The sequence below is a fragment of the Trichomonas vaginalis genome, chromosome VI (assembly GCF_026262505.1).
Source record: "Trichomonas vaginalis G3 chromosome VI, whole genome shotgun sequence".
Classification (NCBI taxonomy): domain Eukaryota; phylum Parabasalia; order Trichomonadida; family Trichomonadidae; genus Trichomonas; species Trichomonas vaginalis.
In genome coordinates, this window is record NC_067208.1 from 18,972,390 (window position 1) to 18,995,756 (window position 23,367).

Consider the following 23,367-nt stretch of genomic DNA (forward strand, 5'->3'; position numbering starts at 1 on the left):
CTCAAGGACGATATTGTAAACTGACCTTAAACACGATGACGACTAAAGCCTGTTTTGCTCTTTTGACACCAGAAGACTTTGTTGTTGTGAATGGTAAAAAATACTTCTTTGAAGATACTTACTCAGATATACCACCAACAGGTTTTGTTGACTTATTTAATACTTTAAGGACGGATGTAACATGTGCTGCAACTAGAGCAGGTTTCATTATGTTTGGATGTCCGACCGAGTTTAGTATAAACGATATGAGCTATAATACAAAACTTATATCTGGTTTTTACTACCAACAGTTTCCTATAACAGGAAAAGGTGTCATACAAGGTTTGTCTGTTCCATTGACTTTAAGTACACCTATTTTATATATTGTTTCAAACTTAGGTTCAAAGTGCTATTCGAATGTCGACAGAAACTACTATGACCAAAAGATACTCATGCGTATAAACAACACTTTCTCTGCTGGTTTGCCTATTGTTCATTCGAATGCAGAGTTTTCAGCTTTAGTAAACTCAAACACTTTAGCAAACATAAACTTAACCTTAGTTGACGCAAACTTTGTTCCTGTAAAACTTTTATGTCCTATGTATTTGTCAATGACGGCAGAAAGTTTCGAATTGGAAGATGCAACTGGTGAAAGTATTGTATTACAAGAACAACTTCAACAACAAATAGCTCAAGAACAACAAATGCAACAAATAGCTCAAGAATAAAAAAATATTTTTTTTTTTTTATAAAAATGTACAGAATAGATGTTTCAGATTTTTATGACTTCCAAGCGTTCAGAAATATGTGTCCATTTCGAGACTATAACAAAGCAGTCGAGAATTTGAAACGTTTAGTCATTTATGTTGACTCTGCCCCAGAATGTATGTCATGAAAGAATGGGATGTTGTCTTTAACAAACCAAGAGCGACAATAGTTTCAGAACAAGAATGTAGACAGAAACTTAAGAAAATAAAAGTTGTACAAGTTGGAATGAAGATGTTAGATGCTTGGGATATCTTATTGTCAAAGTTAGAAGATTTTTCAGTTCGTGGTATAAAGTTCTATTACACCTTCTCCAAACTTCTATTCTATCTTCACTGGATATAAATACGAACAAGTAGAATGGAAAGAAAATATTATAGAAGCTTGGTTAGACCATGTCAAAGAAATTATATGCAATGGAAACGAAAGAGTCTATGAGTATATCTTATGTTGGTTTGCAAACATCTTACAAACATCAAGCTGCTAAAATGAAACTGCTCTCATTATAATTGGAAAACAAGGAACAGGTAAGAACACATTCTTTACAGATATCTTATGCAAACTGTTAGAAGGTTATTCGAATCCGAATATGACAAACTTAGAAACATCTGTGGCAAGTTTAACTCCTCAATAGAGAATATGAAACTTATAGTTTTGCAATGAACTTCAAAGTATAGATACAACAAAAGTTTTGAACTCAGATGCTTTGAAGAGTCTTATAACAGACAAAGTTGGAGTTGTTGAAAGAAAGTATAAAGACCAAAGAGTTTGTGAAAATGTTGCAAACTTCATTATGGTTTCAAACAATGCTGTTCCGATGAAGTTAGAAAGTTCTGACAGAAGATATGTAGTTGTCAGAACGTCAGATTCTCATATGCAAGATACAGAATATTTTGACGACTTAGCAGAAACTTTGACACCTAACTTTTACAACCACTTGTTCTCATATTTTATGACATTAGATATTTCTAAGTTCAATCCAAGACAAATTCCACATACCGAAGAAAGACAAACAATGTTAGAAGCAAACAAGAGTGTTTATGAACTGTTCGTAGATGAGACTAACTTTGTGTCATTAGATGAAAGGTCATTGTACGATGAATATAAACAATATTGTCAAGAGTATGGTTATATGACAGCGTCTAAACGAACATTCTTGGCAAATGTCAAAAATCTTTTAGATGTTCAGAATGGCAAATATAGAAAGAAATAATTTTTCTGAGTAAATTTTAAAAAAATATTTTTTTATCCGATAGAAAAGATGGCAAAATTCATCTCAGTAAATAAGTACATGTCAGGACTTAAAGAAGAACTAGACCCATTCGCTTATTTGAATGTTTACTTCTACCATTTTGAAAAGTCTTCATTCAGCAAAGTTTGGAACATCGAACCAGTTAAGTTTGCAATTGTGACTAAAAATGGTGCGAAATTTGAAGACTTAGACATAGAAGGTTTGTTAGCAGTCAAAGAAAATTTTGACAGAAGGTTTTCAAACCTTAAAGAAGGCAAAGCATACAAACTTGTTTATACCTTATGAACCAAAGAAGACAGACGACTATGAATATTATGAGTCTAAGATAGTTGAAGTTCAAGGTAAGTTGCGGTAAAAAGATTTTTAGAGTCTAAGCCAGTGTTTGCTCCTAAAGAGGAAGAGAACATTGACATTGACCCAGAAATGTTCTAAAAATAAAAGTTTATTTTTACATGTCAAATTTCTTTTTCTCTGGAACTGGTTCAGGTTCTTTCTTCTCTTCTTCTACTTTCTTTTCTTTTTTCTCTCTTCTTCTTCTTCTCTGGTGGAGTTATGTCAAATTTGGCGCAACCATATTTATGTAAAAGTTCTTTGTCCTTAATAGCCTCATCTATTCTGTTTTTTATTTCATCTTCAAGAACAGCGCATGTGTCTTCTTTGCATTCTAAGAAGTTTTGTTGGACTTCATCTTTCCAATCGGCGTCATCTCTGTCAACAAGTCTGTCATTGACAAATTTTAAGACTGCTCTGCTTAATGTTTTATGGTTCTTGTCATATTCCCAGAAACAGAACTTTAGAACAAATTCACCTTTCTTGTTTACACTATGTAAGATTTTATGGTCGACAGATGTTTTGCTGTCAAAAAGTTTTGTCTCGAATATAGATAGCGAAATCGCTAGACATTCCTAAAAGATAAAATTTTTAATTTTTCTAAAAATATGTTAGAAAAAAAGTTTGCTGACATTGACAAGAAATTTGAGAATGTTTTAAACAAGAACAAGAGGAAGTTAGAAAATGCTCAGATAAAACCCATACATGACAAGTTCCTATTTGCTCAGAATGGTATAACAGGTCTAATCGCACCACCTGGGTCGGGTAAGACTTTCACTTATCTTAAAATGGCTGCACAACAACAAGAACTAGATGAGAAGAACCCATTCTATGAGTTAGTTGTTATTTGTAGTACTTCTGGTCAATTTGACCAAACCGTAAATTCGTTCAAAGATATTATAAAAAAGTCTAAGTTAGTATGTATAAAGGATACTGAGTTGTTAGATTGGATAAAGAAGTACCAAAGAAGAGTTTTGAAGTACAATGCTATAAATGAGTATATAAATTCTAAGTTTAAAGACCCAAATGAGGAAATGCAGAGAATATTAGAGAAGAAACACTTCAGAAACAAACAGAAAGAGATAGAATACATTTCGAAGAAATTGCAATCGTACGATTGGAAGACTTACCCTCATAGATGTCTTCTTATTTTAGATGACTTTGCTTCTCATCCTTTGTTAAAGAACAGAGAACAAGATATGTGTCGAATTCTTAAGAAGCTCAGACACTTTAACATCTCAGTTGTCATTTGTGTACAGACAGCAAAGAGTTTAAGTAAGGATGTTAAAAGAATACTTACTGATATCATACTTTTCCCTGGATTGTCCGAAGACGATTTCATGGAACTTATGAAAGAGTCCATGGCAGGTAAGTTTGACAGACATGAACTATGGGAGAAGTACAAAGTCATACAAGACCCTCATACTTCTTTCAGAATTCATATCTACGCAAACAAAGTTCAAATTGTAAAAAGTCAAGCTTGAAAATAAAGAGTTTAGTCTTAGTAAGTAAGTCTGTTGTGGTTCTGCAGCTTTCGGTTCTTCTGGCTTTGGAAGGCATTCAGGAAGAGGAACGTCGGACATTCGTTTGTGTCCTGTCGGAAGGAAGAACTTTTCCTGTTGGAAGGAAGAACTTTTCCTGTTGGAAGGAAAAACTTTTCCTGTTGGAAGGAAAAACTTTTCCTGTTGGAAGGAAAAACTTTTTCTGAAGTTCGACCAAAAAGTTCTCAATTTTCGAAAATTTGAATGGTTTACGACGGACAACTGGAAAAATTTTTCCTGTTGGAAGGAAAATTTTTTCCTGTTGGAAGGAAAATTTTTTCCTGTTGGAAGGAAAATTTTTTCCTGTCGGAAGGAAGAGTTCTTCCTGTCGGAAGGAAGGACTCGGAATGCCAGAAGGATTTGACAAGACAATTGACCTTATAGAGCTACCTGAGCCATCTGAAGTCAAGCGTAAAAATAAATGGTTCATCTACCCTGCTTGTTTGAAGTTGTCAAAATACTCTGTTATTTTTTCTTTCAGTAGCGGCAAATCTTCTTTGAAGGTAAGTATTGTACAACCTTTAATATCATAGTGTGTTTGAAACGTATCTTGAACTATTTGTTTCACATCTTCATTCGGTGTCATTGAAATCGGTAAGTTTTCGCGATAGAACCAATTTCTGTCAGATTTGTAAATCTTAGCAAGGTCGTAAAAGCTTTTGTTGTTTCTTCTGACTAAATGCAACATAACCATATCTTTATCTTCTTCATTTTCCATCTCTTCAGTATAAATCATATACTTATAGTTCTTTTCCTTTCCTTTTGGTACCGAACGTGGTATTCTTTTCTGAATGCTTTTGTCTTTTGCTTCAAGCTTGTTTTCCATCTCTTCACGTTCTTGTCTATGAATTTCATCTAACATCATGAAAATATAACAAGCGTAACGAGGTGAAGCCCACATTGCAACAGCATTTACAAGAAGTCTATGTACATAATATCCTCTCAAACCGTTTGGCAATTTTTCACGATTTTCGTACGGAATCTCGACCCGCGGTTTTCTACCGGTCGCAAACATATGAGGAAATTCTTCTAAAAGTTCTTTTGTCTGTTGGTTTTCAAACCAATGACGTGCTTGCTTTGTAGAACGAAGAGCAGTCAAAATACTTTGCATTTGGTACATATCGTCTTTGACCGAACGAATGAGACGGAGTTGTTTGTTAAACTGAACCCACTCATATTCTTCATTTATAGCTTCATGGACTATAACTGTTGTTGTGTTCTCTGTTGTTGACATATCTGTCCTTACATACAAAATAAAAAAATATTTTATAAAAAATTAGCGTTATTTTTTTTAAGTTTGGTCATCCTTCACTATATGACAAATATACTATATTTTACTTAAAAATATGCAAGCGGCTCATAGCTCAGTGGTATGGGCTACCTCGCTACAGGCGTCGAAGACCTCGGTTCAAATCCCGATTCGCGCAGGTTTTTTCCTTTTATGCAGTGAAATTTCATGTACATAGGTTACTTTGGTGTTAGACCCTAGTGAAGAAAATAGAACGATATAAGTTTACATTTGTAAGGTTGGACGATAAAATTTACTGACTGACGTCGGACATTGTCTTGAAAAAGTAAAAGACTTGTCTTGAAAAAGTAAAAGACTTGTCTTGAAAAAGTAAAAGACTTGTCTTGAAAAAGTAAAAGACTTGTCTTGAAAAAGTAAAAGACTTGTCTTGAAAAGTAAAAGACTTGTCTTGAAAAAGTACGGGTATCGTCTGAAATCAAGACCACTGTTCTCAAATTTGAGAACTTTACACCAAAAAATTTCTTGAAAAAGTAAAAGACTTGTCTTGAAAAAGTAAAAGACTTGTCTTGAAAAAGTAAAAGACTTGTCTTGAAAAAGTAAAAGACTTGTCTTGAAAAAGTAAAAGACTTGTCTTGAAAAAGTAAAAGACTTGTCTTGAAAAAGTAAAAGACTCGTCTTGAAAAAGTAAAAGACTTGTCTTGAAAAAGTAAAAGACTCGTCTTGAAACAATGACCGACATAGACCCAGCAGATGAGGCAATCTACCTTATAGAGATAAATGAGCTAGTTAGGAACTACCTGAGCCATCTGAAGTCAAGCGTAAAAATAAACGCTTTACATGTATTTTTCAGCAACTTCGTCAAATAATTTTATAGCTTTATCTATCTCATCTACTTCAAACGTTTCTTTACCTTTCGTGGGAGCACCATACATTTTCTCAAACTTTTCGAGTAGTTCTGTTTCTGCAGCTCTCATATCGTTAACGAACACAACCTTAACTCTATTGACTGTACTGTCATATCTTTGAGTTATATTATATGTTCTTCCTATCTTATATCTCTTTGTATTGAAGTCCTTCGGTTTCTGAACGATGTAAAGTAAGCCTTCACTGCAACGTTCCGTATCGAATGAACCATATGTTATGAAATTATATCCAACAACTGGGTCTAACCATAACAAAACTATTGGTATAAGACTTTTGTCAATGAGATATGCTGTAGTTCCATGAAATCTTACCGATATCAAAAGCTCAGGATTTCTTGTCAAAATTTTCTGAGTAGAAGCAATTCTAACCCAGTCGTGGGATGTTTTCTTTCCAGATGGAGATATAATGTCTGACAAAGAATATTTGTTGTATTTCTTTGAGTATCTTACGTTTAAATCACCTATTCTAACCAATTTGGTGTCATTGTCTATCTTTTTAACTGTTTCAAACTCAATGTTTAACATTTCTGTTCTTACATACAAAAAAAAAAAAATATTTATAAAAAACTAACTTTATTTTTTCTGTCTTAAGGAAATTCATGAAATTTCATACGGAATTCAGCAAAAATATATTTAGGTGAAGAGGTGAGATTTCACCTCTTTTTTCACCTGTTTTTCACCTCATGAATTTTCATGATTTCATCGTACATGTTTTGTCAAGACTTCTTCGTACATGAATTTTCATGATTTCATCGTAAATGTTTTGTCAAGACTTCTTCGTAATGAGCGTAAATGACCCAAAAATATATTTTAGGTGAAGAGGTGAGATTTCACCTCTTTTTTCACCTCTTTTTTCACCTGTTATTTTATAAGCGTTTTACATGAATTGTATGATGTATATTTGAAATCCTAAACAATTTCGTAGCTTCTATTTCTTCTGTCAGTACATCGAATGTTTTAACGATACCGAAAGTTTCTTTATACTTCTTCTTGACGTCAGATAGAAGGAAATCTTCTGCTGTTGGATAGTTTTTATTAAGAAATGTCAACATATCCATTTTATCTTCTGCTGGCTTTTCTGCTTCTTTCTTTAAGTCTGCATAGTCGTTTCGCATTCTTTCTATCTCTTTGACTGAGTAGTTATATTTCCTCATTGCTGCTTTACATTTTGAACATTGCGGGTTCATTTTTGCGTTATATTCTGAAACCTTACCTGCTAAAACAACTAAGGCGTCAATTGCTCTCTTCATCTCGAACATAGCGGGTCTTATTTGTTCGTTCCATACCTTACCTCTTCTATCTTTATCTCTTATTTCCCAAACACATTTTGCAACTAATGAAACAAAGTTGTCGTAGGTCTTAAATTCTTCGGATTTGTAAAGGTCAGAGATGTTCTTATATAACATGTCGCAATCTTTGTCCATAACTTTATGGTTGCAATGAAAACCAAGGAATTCATAATTTACCTTTCGTATGAACTTCTTTATTTCTACTGAGTCAGTTGGTTTCACTTCAATTTCGTCGAATTCGGGAATAGTGAGTTTTTGTTGTTGGATTTCAGGCAATTTGGGTAAATGGTCAATAATGTCCTGCATTTCATAAAGATACTGTTCATTTGTTTCATCTTTCGCACTACAGTCTAAATTACTTGTTAAAAGTTCTTGCTTTATCTTCTGGATTTTTGTTTCGAAAGTATATGAAGAAGGAATGAAGTTTTTCATCTCTACCAACATAGATGTTGGATTCATAACTAACGAGTTTGGTGCTGTAGTTGCTAACATGTTCTTACAATAAAAATAAAAAAAAATATTTTATAAAAAACTAAAATATATTTTTTATCTTAAGGAAATTCATGAAAATCCAACGGGTGAAAAAACAGGTGAAAAAAGAGGTGAAATCTCACCTCTTCACCTAAAATATATTTTTGTCGAAAAAAATGGTTCATTTACTCACAATATTTTTGTACAAAACAACCCCAAGCTTTTAACCTCTCTTCTGCAGCTTCTAATGCTATCTTAGCGAGTTCATATTCTCTAAATTCTCTCTTTAAATCTTCTTGTTCCCATTGGTCTAGTTCGTATGGCGAGTCTCTATAACCAGAACATATCTCACGTTCATGTTCTATTTGTTTTTCATGCATTTTTCTAACTTCTTCTTCGAACAAAGGTTTTGCATTCTCTACTGTATCTTCAAGTTCTTCTTCATCTAATTTCTCATGAACTTTCTTGTCTATGGAGTCCATAATTTTTCCAACTGCTATGCAATATTTTGGAGAAGCCCACATTGCTATATAGTTTACAAGTCTTGGGTCTACATACATTCCTCTAACCTGTTTGATTTCATCAGGAATTCCTGCATGAATTTTGTATAAAAAGCAACCCGCTGTTTTCCGCGGGTTGGTATATTCTTCACAAAATGCCTCAAAATACTCTTCCCAGGACTTATTTTCCAACAACCTTCTAAAGTCCTTCCTAAACTGCTGACACATATTTGTTGCATTTATATAACCATCCTTGTCTCTACGTAAGACTTCAATACCGTTGTAAGTGCCTTTTGTGAATGTTTCGCCATTAGATTTGTTCGTGAACGTTTTTGCTTCGACTGACATTTCTGTTCTTACAATAAAAATAAAAAATATTTTTTGGTGGACGTCGGACATTCGTTTGTGGCTTAACCGTCGGACCACAACGATAAAAATCTCGACAAAACATATACGATGAAGTCTCAACAAAACATTTACGATGAAGTCTTAACAAAAAATATACGATGAAATCTATTTCCTGTGTTGTTGTCAAAATGTCATGTTGTCACACTTTTTCAAAAAGATGTTAGTTGACCGAGTGACCGAGTGACCGAGTGACCTGGTCGCCTAAAATATATTTTTTCTATCTTAAGGAAATTCATGAAAATTCACCTGTTGAATTTTGTATAAAAAGCAAACCCGCTGTTTTCCGCGGGTTGGTATATTCTTCACAAAATGCTTGTTTTGAGGTCGAGCCACTTTTGGCTCCACCTCTTTTTTCAACCAAAAACTCATTTTTGTCGAATTCAGCACAAAATTCATGAAAATTCAACGGGTGAGAAAACAGGTGAGAAAACAGGTGAGAAAACGGGTGAAATCTCACCTCTTCACCTAAACATTATTTTTCAATACTTTTTCAGCACTTTTCCGTAGTTATATATGAAAGACAATTCGGGATGAAATTTCTTCATCTGATATAGTCCTACCGGCGTTTGTAAAGATATAGTCTAACGGTTTTGTATCTGCTACTTTTGTTCTTTGTTTTTCAACCTGAAACATTTAATATATGTAAAAATATATGGTTTTAAAAACGTTTTAAAATTGTATGCCATATAGCTTCTTGAATTTGTTAAGATATAGTCTAATGTATTTTCCATCTGTATCTCTAGCGTTTACATAAGCACAGCCTTCCTTAGTAAAACATACTTGTAATTTTCTATAGTTTACGCCGGTATAAAAGTAGAAAGAGTCTTGTTCTTCGCTATAGTAGTAAAACTCAAACGTATGCTTGCCATAGTCTGTAATTTCAATTGTTTCATCTTCTAGTTCGTCGACAAATTCGAATACAATATCTCTTAATTTACCTTTGTTCTTATTGTTTTCAGAACAAGTGACCCAACGCAAGTTTTCAAGTCTATTGTCATTTCTTATACGGTTTATATGGTCTACAAAAGGTAGATTGTTAGGGTTCGGTATAAAATGAGTTGCAATGACAACATGTTTAAGATAGTGTTTTCCACCAATCCTCATCCTAGCATATCCGTCATTTCGCTCACATTCGCTTAAAACTCTTTTTGTCTTTTTGTTTCTGACTTCAAATGACTCACAACAGTGAATTTCATATTTCTCATCTAACAAACAAGTTTCCCAACGGTCTTCTCCAACAAACTCAGCGTACATTTCAAATAAAATAAAAAAAATATATTGTTTTAAAAAATGTTTTATTTCATGCAATGTTTAACTATTTCACCATCTTCCTTAACAGCCCAGTACTTACGCTTCGATATTACATGAACTTCGGAAAATACCTTATCTAGCTTAAAACAGCCCATCTTCTCACCGACCATTCCCATTTCAATGAGTTTGTTGTACCCTTCTTCGTTCGTCATGAGTGCGTCAATGTTCTCATAGTAAACCTTCACTTTCGATTTGACTTCGGAGAAGAATTTGTTGTAGTTGTCAAGGACTGCCTTTGCGAACTGAGGGTAAGACCAATGTTCGACAATAGGTTTTAATGTGGTTACTAAGCCACTTTGACCTTGAGTGAATTCGTACTTCAAAACAAAAGGAGAAAACCTTTCAACAAAGTTGTCGACCTTCTCATAATGTTTTACTCTTCATCTCTTGAGGTTTTTTAATGGAATATCCCCATGTCGAATTCATAAGCAATTGAGTGTCATTGCAAGTTTGGGGTTTGAAGCTTTCCTAATATCATAGAGTTGTTGTATGACTTTTCCAACTGTATAGTTCCTTCCCGGGAACTCACCATCTTCGTTTGGAATTCCAGTCGGGATATATTGACAAACCTCATGTATGCAGCGTTAAGGTCGACATAGTATATCTTTTCATCTGAGTCGAACTTGTCGCAACCAATTGGTCCAGTTTGTGGAAATTCAAGTGAGTCTTATCTTCTGAGAAACTTCTCCTGTTATCTCATAAACATCGTCGAAGCAACCTGTTTCATATAAAACCTTCTGACCTAACTCAGATGCTCTCCAATACAATTTGACGTCAATTGGATGTCTCAATGGAAGTTTGTTTATAGCATCTTGAAGTTCTTGCAACCTCATTGGAAGTTCTTCTGGTTCAGGTTGGTATCCGAACAATCCAACTCCTTGTGGAATTGTGTACTTCTTTTGTACTAGAACTTTGTCTGGAACAACTTTTGGTCTTGCTAACAGTGAAAAGTTTGTTTCGTCTTTTGGTACAAAAGTTTCTGTCAGCTTGTCATCTGGAATTGGTTCCAACAAACCTTTCTCGAAAAGAATGTTAACAGCTCTGACAATGTTGCACTTGCCTTTCCGAACAATGGGTTTGTAAGACTTTCGTTCAACATGAAGTGGTTGTGGACAATTACAATCTTCAACCATGGTAAGTCTTTGTCAACAACATAGTCGTCATGTGAAGAACCTTTAGCTGTAGGTATGTTGACTCGGATATTGACATTTGCCAACGGTGCAACTTTTTGCCAATTGACCTCTGAGAATGTACCTTGTCTTCACACCATGACTCAAGATACTTCATCTTCTCTTCTGTAAACAAGACCAGAGTTCCTGAGACATGTAAGAATACAAGGTTCATATGACAATTGTTTCAATTGAATTGTAAATTCCATACCTTGTCAAGTCAATGTCAGACTTATTTATGAACGGGAAGTATCCAGCATGTTGTCTGACTGCTTGAGGGTTAGGTTGGTACCATTCGAACTTGACACTTGCAATTCCTTCAATTGCGTTCAAAATGTCTGAGTCGGAGTCAAACATTTGTTCTCTCTTTGTAGTCTTGAAAGCGTCGAGAAGTTGTGCGGCTGTTTGTTCATTGCCATGTGCATAGTATATATGACCGTCCAAATCTGTTATGGTTAGTCTGAGATTGTATCCTTTCTTATTTCCGTCTTGTATAGCAGCAAGTACACCCATAAAGCCTTCTTTGTTCTTTCCATCGTCAAAGTTTACTGTAAAGGTTTGACCTGAACCAATTTTACTTCTAACTTCACGATACTTTTCATATGCATATCTTGTTCTTTCCATGGGAGCATGACCATCCTCTGCACTACCTTTTTTCCTTCTCAAAGGATGCAATTGTTCGTCATGTTTCCAGTAGAATCTGGCAAAGCCGTCGTGTCCTTCAACTTGAGGTTCACTAACATCGAAAGGCATGTCCATAAGACGTTCTTCTTCTAACCTCTCTAATCTGTTTGGATAATTGGCACGTGCTGTTTCCAAATCCATTTCGTAGCGAAGACCAGACAATTTGTCATAAACTTTTATGGGTCTTCCCTTCCTATATTTAAAATTCTTTGAAACTCTCCAACCATATCTTTCTAACTCTGCTTTTATTCTAGCAGATTTTCTGTCCATTCTATATGGGGGCATTTTTATAAAAATAAAAAAAATATTTTTTTTTCTTTACTTTACATAACCGCCTGCTGCCATAAGTCTTTGACGCCAACCCATACCAGCTAATGAAGGTTGACTTGGTTTAGTTTGGAAACTAAACTTTGGTTTTGGTTTATCTTCAGTTTTTGGTTTTTCTTCTTCTATCGGTTTTTCGTCACTTTTTGGTTCCTCACTTTACTTCACTTGCAGGAACAGTGTGTCGTCAACATCTTCATAAATATCATATGCCATTTGTTTTTGTTTTCCTTTCAACTTTTTGTTTTGTTGTAAAGTTTAGAATATTTCGACTCTAAGTCAATGAGATGTTCTATAATGAACTGTTGGTCAGTAAGTATACCTTCCCATCTGTTGTCTCGAAAGCTCCTTCAGACTTCAATATTTATTTGTGAGAGTCTGTTTCTTTTTGAGATACTAGCCGTTCCATTTCTATGAAAAGTGACTTTATAGTTAGGGTTTGTATTTCCAGACCTGGCACTTCTATTATTGAATTTTTCTCTTCATCTGTAAGTTCTTTGACAGGTTTTGACAATGGTTCTGAACTTTTTGTTTGTGGTGTCAAATCTACCGTTTCAACTTCTTCGGTCATTTCATCTCAGTAAAAAATTTTAGTTTGGTTTGTTTTCAACTGGTTGTTTAGGTTTTTTAAGTCGGTCTAAAACTTCCTGAGGTATAGGAAGAACTTGACAAACACGTTGTGTAACTGCTGGAAGCCGACAAATCCATCTTGAACCCATTTGTCTCAATGCTGTATTGTTCATTTCATCTCAGTAAAAAAATTTACATTCCCCACGTTTGAGGCGGTTGCGGTTGGTTGTTGTTTACCCACTGTTGTGCATGGTTATATCCTCTGTTAAAGAATCTTTCACCTTGGTCCATATAGTGCCCTGCTTGGTTATAGTAGTCATTTGCTTTGTTATAGTAGTTTCCTGCTTGTCTTCCTACATTATCCATCCATCCTTGAACTTTTCCTCTTGTTTCAGGATTTGGAATAAGATTTGCTGCATCTCGTGCTACCTCCCAACCTTTCTGTACAGTTTGTATAATAGGTTGTGCTTTCTCTTTAAGTATACCTAATGTACTCAAAATCTTCCTTCCAACTCCAAATACACCTCTGGCTATTGTTCCACTGCGGGCAAAAATCTGGATGCAACTCCTGCTAATGCGCCAAATAAACCCATTTCTTATGGGTTAAAAAATGACGAATCCAAACAAGGACCCCTATGTTTCTAAGGCAACAAAGAAAGCACTCATGATAAAAATCTTTAGTTCAACACCAAATGCTTGGTTTATGGATATCTTGGAAAACATTCCGAGGTATAGAGAAGATGGACCTCCATACTGGCTAATATTTGTCGGTCAAAACACAAGATACTGTGAAGCCATACCATTATGGTCCAAAAATATTTTAGATGTGAAAACTGCTTTGACAATATTCGTTGACAAATACCATCCAACAAAACTGACATCTGACTGTGAAAGTTCTTTCAAATCAGACGATATTAAAACTATCTGCGTTCAAAAAATGTAAACCAATATTTCATTGTCGACCAAAACCATTCTGCTCTTGGTGTCATTGACAGTTGTATAAAAATCTTAAGAGACTTAAACCAACCACAAGGTGGTGAGGTAGATGAAATGTCATATGACGACAAATATAGACACTTCTCCATGGCAAAGATGAGACAAGTTTTAAATATTTACAATAGCCGTAAACAAAAAGGTTTAGGAAACCACTCTCCCGAAGAAATGAAAAACAACCCTGACTTAGAGAAAGACTATATATTTAATAGTTTAGTCAAAAGAGACAAACAAGAAAGAATGCCAGGCTTCAAACTTAAGAAAGGTGACAAAGTAAAAATAGAAATACCTAAACGCGACCCATATGAAAATACTATTGACTATGAACAACAATGGGAACTCGACAGGTACTCGCATTCGTGTTCGTAAAAATAGAAGAAAGTATACAAGAGAATATTATGAAGTTTTAGGCAAACATGGCAAAATGTACAGACTGCAAGCAGAAGATAAAACTACTATTGTCAGACCTCGTTTCAAACTTGTCAAAGTTCAAGGTGGTATACTTTCAAAGACAGTTCCTAACAAATATAAGACAACTCCTGACGAATATGCTAAAGAAGTTGAAAATGACGACTAAGCATTTCTATACCATGCGTAAACTGTCATGTAAGGTGCATATAGTCTTTACTTTGTCCCGTTGTTTGCGTATACCCTGAAACGCGATGTGTATGGTTTCCTCCTCCCTCAGTGTTACTCCAGTAACAATCTATAGCAAACTTAACGTTGTCTTTAACATCATATCCTTTACCTTTTATCATTCCTGACCAATCCCAATATCTATGCTTATGCCAACCTGCTTGAGATGTACTTAAATCTATGTAGTGACTATGCGCAGGTAAATTTTCACCTGAAATCGTTTTACTTCCACCTGTTTCCTTTGAAGAGTTTGCACAATACAAAAACCTGTCGACTATTTGAGTCCAAGTTCCAAAACCAAGTACTACTTCTGGTTTGGTAGAGTTCATTGACGTATAAATAGAACCTATAGGATATACTGTTTGAAGTATTTCTGTCTTTAACGTTTGAAGCTCTGTTTTGTCTGCTTTTTTATCTAACTCATCGTTAACATATGTTTTGTCAGCTTTGTTGTCATATAAATCTTGAGCAGTGAATTTAACTTTGTTTTCATCCTCCATGACAAAAACATTTCTACATCTAGTGTATTTCATCGTTGTTATGTCTTCATCCGATGTTAAACCTTGTGGAAAGTTAGGAGGTTTCCAATTTAATACATCCCCACCAGTTCCATCAGGTTCTTCAACCGTTCCTGCAATATTTTCTATACCAACAGTTGCGAAGAAATCGTGTGTATGTCCAACGTCACTTTTCCTGTTTAAGGTTTCTTGTAAGTTTGTAATATTTGCAATGGTATGTGTATGAGTCTTTTTAGAATATTCTTTGTCAGCTCTTGTCACTTCACTTGACATTTTATTGTCAACATATGTTTTATCCGCTTTGTCATCTAACATTTCTTGAAGTTCATCTACGTCATAGATGTTATGTGTATGATGTTTTTGTGGGTATGTTCTATCTGTCCATGCGAGAATATAGTCTCTTGTTGCATCTACATACTCTTTGTCAGCTTTGTTGTCAATATCTGCCTTCAAAAGAAGTTCATCTATAGGTTTCTCGTTTAAAGTTCTTTTTGTTGGATTTATAAAACAGTATGGTTCTTACTGTCTTGAAACAGAAACTCGTCTGTCAATGGGTTTATCGTCAGTTTTAAGTTTCCTTCTTTCAATGACTCAGATATCTTAGAATAGTTTGAAAAGTTTGTTGTGTTCTTATTTAGAGCTTGCAAAATGAGTTGTCGGTTGTGTTGTATTTCTCTCATAGACGCTGTTTCATTTGACATTTTTATTCTAGATAAAATATGCTTCCAATAGAAAAAGAAAATTCAAGAGTTGCTACAACTAAACCATTAGATGAACTTTTTACTAATGTCGGTCAAAAGTTTGAGACAGAGACCGTAAAGCATGAAGGCTATCGTTTTGACTACCCATTAAGATGGCTAAGAGACCCATCTGTCACAAAAGCTATTGGCTTTCGTAGAATGAAGTTTGTGTCTGTAGAAGATAAAAGTTTTCCATTTATTGTAAGGTTTCATATAGATTATATATCTGAAGGGAAACGAAAAATGTGGGAAGAAATTGAGCTAATACAAGTTGACCTTTCATCTTCTCTACAGACTGCGTTAAAAAATATAGAAGATAAAATAAATTCATGTTATGCAAAATATGCTGATGAATATGCAAATACCGAGAGCACACTTTATGTGAGAATTGTATATGACAAACAAAATTCACAAGTGTCATTTCAAATCTACGAAGACAATCCAAAGAAAGACGAACAAATATATACAGAATTCACTGCAATGTCATGGTATTATTTGCAAAGAATGTTAAATCAGAAAGTCGAACTTCCTTTAGCAAATATTTACAGTCGATATGCAAGAGATGAACCATATTTATTTAAAGATGTTTTCGACCCAGCTGCTATTATTGTTCATGCTTCATTTTCTGGCGCCCAAAACTCTTTCTTATGCTTGGCAAATGACTTTTACGAAAAACCTACAAAGTTATATGAGCCGCCGAGTGGAAGTATTTCAGACTTTCAAGTATGGTTTACTACAGATGGAAGAAAAAGAATAATTCCATTATACCATGCGTTTTACTTAGAACTTAGTTTCATATACAACTACTATCGAACGGTAAAAATATAATTTTTTAATACGGTTGAGGTGTTGGATTTGGTTGCCAACTAGACTGTGGTGCAGGTTCAGGCTGTTGTATAACAGGAGCTTGTTCTTCTGGTTCAGGGTCTTTAGGTATAATACCAACGAACTGACCTACTCTTTTACCAATATTTTTGACACCGTTCCATACTCCTCTTCCGACAGATTTTATTCCATTCCATATACCTCTTCCAACATTTCGAAAGAAGTTTCCAATACTACTGAAGAAACCCATTTTACTATATGTAAAAATCTAATGTCCGCCTAGTCTCTTACGTTTCCTGTTGAGTTCCATAGCATTCTTTAACTGGAGCTCATACATTCTGTTTCTCCTCTGGTAAAACATATTCTGGGTCAACTCCTGTGTTCGCGTCATCTGCATAAAGTTGTTTATATCCCACTTCAGGGTTTGTATAAAACTCTTTCCATCTCATATTTGCATACCATGGTGGCAAACCTAACGCAGCGTCATTTGACATGGCAGTTTGCATTTGTACATCTGTTGGCACTTGACCATAGTTTGCCATTGCAGTTTGTATTCTAACTTCATTTGGAATATTCTCTGGGTTTGGTTGTCCAGGTTGCTGTGCATTCGCTAAGTTCTGTGCGTCCATTTAATATTAGATAAAAATATCTCTTACGAGTACATATACTGGACATTTGCAGGCATTGGTTCATCTTCATATTCTCTGTACTTTTCTGCCACGTCAAAGAAATAAATGACACAATGGAAAAAACCTAAAACAAGTAGTCCTATTTCAAACCACATTTACTTACCAATAAAATTTCTTTATTGTGACACTTTCTCCAGTTTATAGGACCTCTCTCATATTCTATCTTGTCATATATAAACTCATAGTCATGTATGTCCTCTAACCATCTCATAACGGTTTCCAAACCACTTTTATCGGATGTAAAGTAAAAGCATGGATGGTTATGTAAAACGTCTAAAGTTTCTAAAGAGTCTCTCAAAGTCCAGTCTACTTGGTATTGAAAATCCCATGTGTTATAGAACGGCGGGTCCACTATAAGAAAACATTTTCCTTGTCTTTATATTTTTCATACAACTCTGTCCAATGACATCTCACAAACTCTATACCCTCAATATATTTTTCTATGTCCTCTTTGAAAACATTTGTATAGTTAAGATATAAAACTTTTGACATAAGTGTTTCAATGTCATGAACTCTTATAGAACCACTATATAATAGTCTAGCAGATATACTATCCCAGTCTATATATTCTGCTTTTTTCAAAACCTCTCTCACAATATTTTTCTTATCTAATGGTATACGTTCCATCTTACCTATAGGTATCTTTTCTTTTAACTCTTTCAATATATTGTTTGTGTCTGGTATATGTTTGAGACGGTCCATATAGTTGTCGAAGTCATTGCATATAATCTTTGAGTCTGGGAATATTGTATGACATAAATGGGATATATAGAAACTTCCACCGAACAAATCTACAAATGTTAGACCATTCGGTAGTTTCTTAAGTTCTCTCAATATAATATCTTTACATCTACTCTTATTTCCAAAGAACGGTAACGGTGGTTTTGTAAAATTCATTTATATATAATAATAAAAATGTTTTTACCCGAAAAGTGACAGAAAAGTGACAAAACATGAAAACATATATAATTTGTGAAAAGCGACACATTATATAATGTTTTCGACCCAGAAGAAGGCTTCTTCCCAGAAGCAATGGAGGAAGAAGAAGAGTCCTCCGAATAAAAACTTCATTTATACTAAACATCAACATCAGGGCTAGAAGGCACGAAGTGCCTGGAAGCCCCACTACCTTTTTTTTTTTTTTTTTTTTTTTTTTTTATTTAGAAGTTAAATGAAGTTAATTATAAAAAATGAATTACATTTTTCTAAAGAATATCAGTTCTAGAGATTCTTCTTTTAAAAATGCATTGTTTTGTGTGTTTGGAAGGGTAATGACAAATATAACAATTCTTTAAAAAAACAAAATATTGTTAATAATAAAAATATAAGAGCTTTGGAAGTATAAAAAGTTAAAATGGAATTGGGGTTGGTTGTGTACCTGCATTTAATTTCTTCTTTATATGATTATATTTGAAACGACATTGAACATCAGTTCTATTTCCGAATTGAGCAGCCACTCTTGTCCAGGCTTTATTTCCATACTGCTCAACTACTTGGAGAAGTTTCTCCTCTTCTTCTTTGCTCCAATTGGATTTTGAAATTCTTGGATCAATAACTCTGTGAAATCTTTGTGAGCATTGTGCCTTTGTTCTACCATTTCCAACAAATGTAGCAACAGCAGCCCAATTAGAATTACCTTGTTCATGAACAGCTTGTAATAATCTTTCATCCTCTTCTGGAGTCCAAGGAGTTGACCTCTGCCTTGTTCCAGATGCTTTTCCGTCGCGAAGGGCAGCTGCCGAATATAATTCTTGTGCCTTTTGATGTAAAAATTTTGGATCATAATAATTGGCTGCATTTCGTGCCATTGCATCATCTGCTGGATCTGGAAGCTCGTGCTTGAATTGGTCACCTTCTAATGGATTATTATCCATTTCAAATTCTACACCAAACAAAGATGTTCAAATAATGGCGGGATTTTTCTAAAAACAGAAAAATTAACGTTCATGTATCAAAATTTTTATACAAAGAATAATAAATATGTAAATGAATTTTTGAAAATTTTGATTGAAAGCATCCTTTCAAAAAATATTTCTAATATCCTTCATTCACGATGATTGATTTGTTTTCATTCAGTGTAAAGATAATAATTATACACATGAGTCCATATTGACGCATGTAGCTATCGGAAGATTTAACCCACTTAAACTATTCCATATATTGAATTCACTATTACAATTAATAGGGAATTCAGATGGAGTATACCTAAAACTTTCCAGATGAGTATACCTATCTTTCGTTAATTCAAAATAAAGAGCAATTTGTTCATGCATGTAAAAAACAAATTCATTAATAAAAGCGTGTAAAATACAGATAATTAAATTAATATTTTTATTAATATTATTAGGGGAGATTTATAAATATGAGTGATAAAAATTCTGTATTTCGAATTTTAAATTATGAAAAACAAATAAAAATACACGAAGTATAGGAATTACTGATACTTATTCATGAAATCGTTTTGGAACTTTGTCAGGCGCTCGATCATCTCATCCATCTGCTCGGCTTCTGGTAAGAATGTTGTTCTAAAGTGATGAGTACCTGGAACTTGACCGAAACCAGATCCTGGAACGACAGCAATTCCTGTCTGCTCCAGAAGCTGAAGAGACCAGAACATATCTGGCGATACATGCTTTCCATTAACTCTGAAAGATTTTGCAGCTTCTAGAGCTTTGAGAGGAAGATGGATTGAAGGGAAGAGATACATTGCGCCGTCAGCTGGTTGAGACTCAAGTCCTGGAAGAGAGTTTATACAATTCAACAATCTTTGTGACTTATTCTTAAGATTTGTAAGTTCGGTGTCTCTCTCGTGGTCCCATTGCTTACGGCATTCAGGGGATTCTGGTGGATGACACATGATGTCAAGAATGACTTGACCAACAGTATTTGGACAAAGTTGGATTGAAGCCATCTTATAGAATTGAGCTTTAACATCATCTGGGATGTGGTAGAGTTCCATGTAGCCTGCTCTGTGACCACACTCTCCCATGAAGCCTTTGGAAATAGAGTTAAGGGAAATGAGTTGAACAGAAGACTTCATTTCAGAAGCAACTTTCTTGAACGAAATGAAAGACTTCTCTGGATTGTATGTATTGAATTGATAAACTTCATCAGCAATGAGAAGAATATTGTTTTGTTCGCAGAATTCAATAACATCACGCATTTGTTGAGCGGTTAATACAGAACCTGTTGGATTACCCGGGTTAATAACAACAATTGCCTTTATATCAACACCTGATTTTGAGGCAACAGTGTATGATTCATTAAGTTCTTCAAGATCGAGACTCCACCTAGAAGATTCCTTCAAATAGTATGGAACAACACGGCCGTTCTTAAGAGCAATCTCTGCTGTGTAGAGAGGATACTGTGGGAATGGAATCATAATACCGACGTTTGGTTTGGCGATAATCATATTCAAAATTGTCGTAACAGCAGAACTTGCACCAGTTGTAATGAAAATTTTATCCGGATGTGCTGGGATACCGTCATCACGATTCTTGATATATTCTGCAATGTGCTCTCTGACGAAATCCAAACCCTGAGAATGAGTGTAAGCTCCTAAACCAGCTGGAAAATGTTTAAATACCTGTGCTGCTCTGTGGCGAGCTTCCTCAGGGATTTCCTTGATATTTAAGAGGTCTGGGTTCTCAATGCATGAAATAACTTGTCTTGGAAAAGTGATGGCCTTCTTTCCGACAACAAAAGGATTACCAATGTTGCACGAAATGATATTCTTGAATGGAAGCTTTTCCCCTGATTGGAGTTTCTTCCGAAGGATGTCTGCACGAATCGCCAGTTCACCTCTGACAGCATACTCAGCTTTGATGACCTGCGGATTGAGAGTCGCCATAGAGAGAGCTGAATTGAGCTTGCCATAATTATATGAATTAGATGAAGATCGAACGTTCTTGCTCTGAAGAGACATGGTTAAAAATGAAGTTAATTCGAAGTTGAATTCTACCTCAATATTTGAATAGGTAAAAGACCGATCATTAATTTAAAATAAAATATTCAATAGATGATTGACCAAACAATTTGGTATTAATTGCTGAAAATTTATTAGCAAGAACATGGTACAAAATATGTGATAATTTGTAAACTTGGTTAATTCAATTTATGAATAATGGAGTTCAAAAGAAAATTCAGTCATTAAGCTGAAAAATTGTACACTTATAGAAAATTTGTTATTAAAAGGAGAAAACTTTAGTCAGAAAAGTGACATCACTCTATTCAATTTGATTATCACAATTTCATGATATTGTTAAAATAGCATTCATAAAGATATGAATTTAAGAAAATTGCAAAACAGAATTATTTTTAAAATAAAATTTTCATGAAAAAAATTGAAGCAAACCAGTGAATTATTTATGAGCTAAACCGTTTGTCCCATTCAAAAGTTGAAATTGTATTTTATAAATAAAAATAAATATTTTAGCATTTTATTTTAAATAGTATATATTAAAAATTTTCCGAGATGTCACTTTTGGAATTTAACCAAAATAAAATCTCACAGTTACCTGAACAATATGTTATTCAATGATCGAATGTCTTAAAATACTTTGGAATTAAATAAGCATCTATTTATAATCGCTAAACCTCTGAATTATAAAAAATGAATGCAAATCTACGATAATTCAATATTATCACTCAAACAATAGAACTATCTGATAGCAATATAATTCTTTTAGTATTAATATTTAAGCTGTCTGAGTTATTAGATCAAAATACAGAGGAAAATGAGCTATGGAGTTGATAAAATATATGTTTGTATATACTTTAATAATTAGAACACACCACTTTGTTCATACTTCAATATTTTGGGAATTCAAAAATATTCAATTTCAGAGTCTCAATAGGAAGATAAAATATGATTCATGAATTCAACAAAAAACAAAGAGGTGGAAGTTAATTTAAACTCTATTCATGATATCAGTCTTCTTATCATGCACTCTCCTTGATAATTGAGAGAATCTCACTGAAAAAATTGAATTTATGACAATATTTGTGAAAATAGTTTTACCTTCTTCTTTAATTCATTATATGATTAAACAACGAATTTAACAATTGTATTTACAATATTCGTTATAAATCTTTTTCGATAAAAAATAATTAGCAATCGCATATCAGTAATTATTGTGATAATGGATAATAAAAATTGAAAACTCTTGCAGAAATTTCGGAAATTTATTGGCTACATTAATACACAAATGTTCAAAAGACCATTGCCAGCATCAGATTTGTCAAAAATTTTGAGGAAAAAAATTATTGACAAAAATAATAAATATTTGAATGGAAAACGAAGAAACTCCTCTCATCAGCAACGTAGATCCTCACGATATGGATATTTGTGTCACTGCTGTATTTCCTGATGGTACTAAGAAAGTCTACAACTTCGATAATAACGACACAGTTGATCATATGATGAAGCTGATCAAAAACGATCCATCAATTCAAATACCTTCCGGTCGAAATTTATGCATTATGTATCAAGCCAAAATGCTAAAAGACTCACAAAAATTTGCAGAAATTTCTGATCTACCAGCTTTTTCTGTTATTATTATGTTCAGAATGAATCAGGCAGACATACATCTTGATTCCTCAAATAATACAACAGAGCTGCGTGGTTTCGATCGTCTTACAAGGATGAATTACACTCAAGAACAAATCGAAGAAATCAGGCAGCACTTCCACGAAATGAGAGGTGGCCTAGATGATGCAGATGAGCAGAAATATGAAGCTGAAGAAGAATGGTTACCTGTCATATTCAATTGCGATAATCCTCTTGATGCCTTTGAAACACTGGACGCTCAAAGACCTAGGAGGAGACGTCATCATACTCACGAGCAACGAGTCGAAACAGTGGATCAAGTATCTCCTTCTGCCATTTCTACCTTTATTTTCGCAGTGGCAATTGGAATTATTTTTGGACCTCTTTCATTGATTTGCTTCTTCTTTTCTTTTCAAGACCTACCAGGCTTTATTGGAATCATTTCTGGTGCCTTAATTCATTTCTTATTGTTCGCATTACATGACTTTAAGTACTTTTGATTGGTAATATTAATAGGACATGTCATATCGCCAAATATTTTCTGTAATTAATTTATATTTTTGTATTCTTATATTAAAAACTTGATTGTTTTCGAGTAATATATTCTTATTGCTTTGTGTAGAAGTGATTTAATAATAAATATCGATAGATGG

General features: G+C 34.1%; 13 protein-coding genes and 5 pseudogenes across 18 annotated transcripts, besides 1 other annotated feature; 6 read left to right on the forward strand and 12 right to left on the reverse strand.

Annotated features, from left to right (window-relative positions):
* Positions 1 to 18,324: part of a mobile genetic element that runs on past the window's edge.
* TVAGG3_0890850 (uncharacterized protein) lies at positions 36 to 707 on the forward strand (the record flags this gene model as incomplete). The annotated part of the gene is made up of 1 exon (XM_051250833.1): positions 36 to 707. One exon carries the CDS (start codon positions 36 to 38, stop codon positions 705 to 707), a length of 672 nt encoding a protein of 223 aa, XP_051086308.1.
* Positions 734 to 1,957, forward strand: TVAGG3_0890860 (annotated as a pseudogene). The gene has a single exon. A coding segment is annotated over exon 1 (1,224 nt).
* Positions 2,036 to 2,428, forward strand: TVAGG3_0890870 (annotated as a pseudogene). Its single transcript has one exon. A coding segment is annotated over exon 1 (393 nt).
* On the reverse strand, positions 2,445 to 2,850 carry TVAGG3_0890880 (annotated as a pseudogene). The gene has a single exon. A coding segment is annotated over exon 1 (406 nt).
* TVAGG3_0890890 (protein of unknown function, DUF4106 family) lies at positions 3,361 to 3,810 on the forward strand (the record flags this gene model as incomplete). The annotated part of the gene is made up of 1 exon (XM_051250834.1): positions 3,361 to 3,810. The coding sequence occupies one exon, from the start codon at positions 3,361 to 3,363 to the stop codon at positions 3,808 to 3,810; it is 450 nt and encodes a 149-aa protein (XP_051086309.1).
* On the reverse strand, positions 3,887 to 4,297 carry TVAGG3_0890900 (uncharacterized protein; the record flags this gene model as incomplete). The annotated part of the gene is made up of 1 exon (XM_051250835.1): positions 3,887 to 4,297. One exon carries the CDS (start codon positions 4,295 to 4,297, stop codon positions 3,887 to 3,889), a length of 411 nt encoding a protein of 136 aa, XP_051086310.1.
* On the reverse strand, positions 4,481 to 5,101 carry TVAGG3_0890910 (KilA, N-terminal/APSES-type HTH, DNA-binding family; the record flags this gene model as incomplete). Its single annotated transcript, XM_051250836.1, has 1 exon — positions 4,481 to 5,101. A coding segment is annotated over one exon (621 nt), but the record flags the coding sequence as incomplete, so codon positions are not given.
* Positions 6,906 to 7,820, reverse strand: TVAGG3_0890920 (organellar and viral DNA polymerase type B; the record flags this gene model as incomplete). Its single annotated transcript, XM_051250837.1, has 1 exon — positions 6,906 to 7,820. One exon carries the CDS (start codon positions 7,818 to 7,820, stop codon positions 6,906 to 6,908), a length of 915 nt encoding a protein of 304 aa, XP_051086312.1.
* Positions 8,189 to 8,647, reverse strand: TVAGG3_0890930 (KilA, N-terminal/APSES-type HTH, DNA-binding family; the record flags this gene model as incomplete). Its single annotated transcript, XM_051250838.1, has 1 exon — positions 8,189 to 8,647. A coding segment is annotated over one exon (459 nt), but the record flags the coding sequence as incomplete, so codon positions are not given.
* TVAGG3_0890940 lies at positions 10,003 to 10,851 on the reverse strand (annotated as a pseudogene). Its single transcript has one exon. A coding segment is annotated over exon 1 (849 nt).
* On the reverse strand, positions 11,585 to 12,141 carry TVAGG3_0890950 (uncharacterized protein; the record flags this gene model as incomplete). The annotated part of the gene is made up of 1 exon (XM_051250839.1): positions 11,585 to 12,141. A coding segment is annotated over one exon (557 nt), but the record flags the coding sequence as incomplete, so codon positions are not given.
* On the reverse strand, positions 12,786 to 12,938 carry TVAGG3_0890960 (uncharacterized protein; the record flags this gene model as incomplete). Its single annotated transcript, XM_051250840.1, has 1 exon — positions 12,786 to 12,938. One exon carries the CDS (start codon positions 12,936 to 12,938, stop codon positions 12,786 to 12,788), a length of 153 nt encoding a protein of 50 aa, XP_051086315.1.
* Positions 15,021 to 15,613, reverse strand: TVAGG3_0890970 (annotated as a pseudogene). The gene has a single exon. A coding segment is annotated over exon 1 (593 nt).
* Positions 15,896 to 16,480, forward strand: TVAGG3_0890980 (uncharacterized protein; the record flags this gene model as incomplete). Its single annotated transcript, XM_051250841.1, has 1 exon — positions 15,896 to 16,480. The coding sequence occupies one exon, from the start codon at positions 15,896 to 15,898 to the stop codon at positions 16,478 to 16,480; it is 585 nt and encodes a 194-aa protein (XP_051086316.1).
* Positions 16,485 to 16,727, reverse strand: TVAGG3_0890990 (serine threonine-protein phosphatase family; the record flags this gene model as incomplete). Its single annotated transcript, XM_051250842.1, has 1 exon — positions 16,485 to 16,727. One exon carries the CDS (start codon positions 16,725 to 16,727, stop codon positions 16,485 to 16,487), a length of 243 nt encoding a protein of 80 aa, XP_051086317.1.
* A 191-nt stretch (positions 18,325 to 18,515) lies between the features above and the next one.
* Positions 18,516 to 19,040, reverse strand: TVAGG3_0891000 (RNA polymerase II transcription regulator recruiting protein; the record flags this gene model as incomplete). The annotated part of the gene is made up of 1 exon (XM_051250843.1): positions 18,516 to 19,040. One exon carries the CDS (start codon positions 19,038 to 19,040, stop codon positions 18,516 to 18,518), a length of 525 nt encoding a protein of 174 aa, XP_051086318.1.
* A 434-nt stretch (positions 19,041 to 19,474) lies between these two features.
* On the reverse strand, positions 19,475 to 21,122 carry TVAGG3_0891010 (alanine aminotransferase family; the record flags this gene model as incomplete). The annotated part of the gene is made up of 1 exon (XM_001298764.2): positions 19,601 to 21,091. The coding sequence occupies one exon, from the start codon at positions 21,089 to 21,091 to the stop codon at positions 19,601 to 19,603; it is 1,491 nt and encodes a 496-aa protein (XP_001298765.1).
* Positions 21,123 to 22,455: 1,333 nt separating this feature from the next.
* On the forward strand, positions 22,456 to 23,305 carry TVAGG3_0891020 (transmembrane protein YOR223W family; the record flags this gene model as incomplete). The annotated part of the gene is made up of 1 exon (XM_001298765.1): positions 22,456 to 23,214. One exon carries the CDS (start codon positions 22,456 to 22,458, stop codon positions 23,212 to 23,214), a length of 759 nt encoding a protein of 252 aa, XP_001298766.1.
* Positions 23,306 to 23,367: the final 62 nt, after the last annotated feature.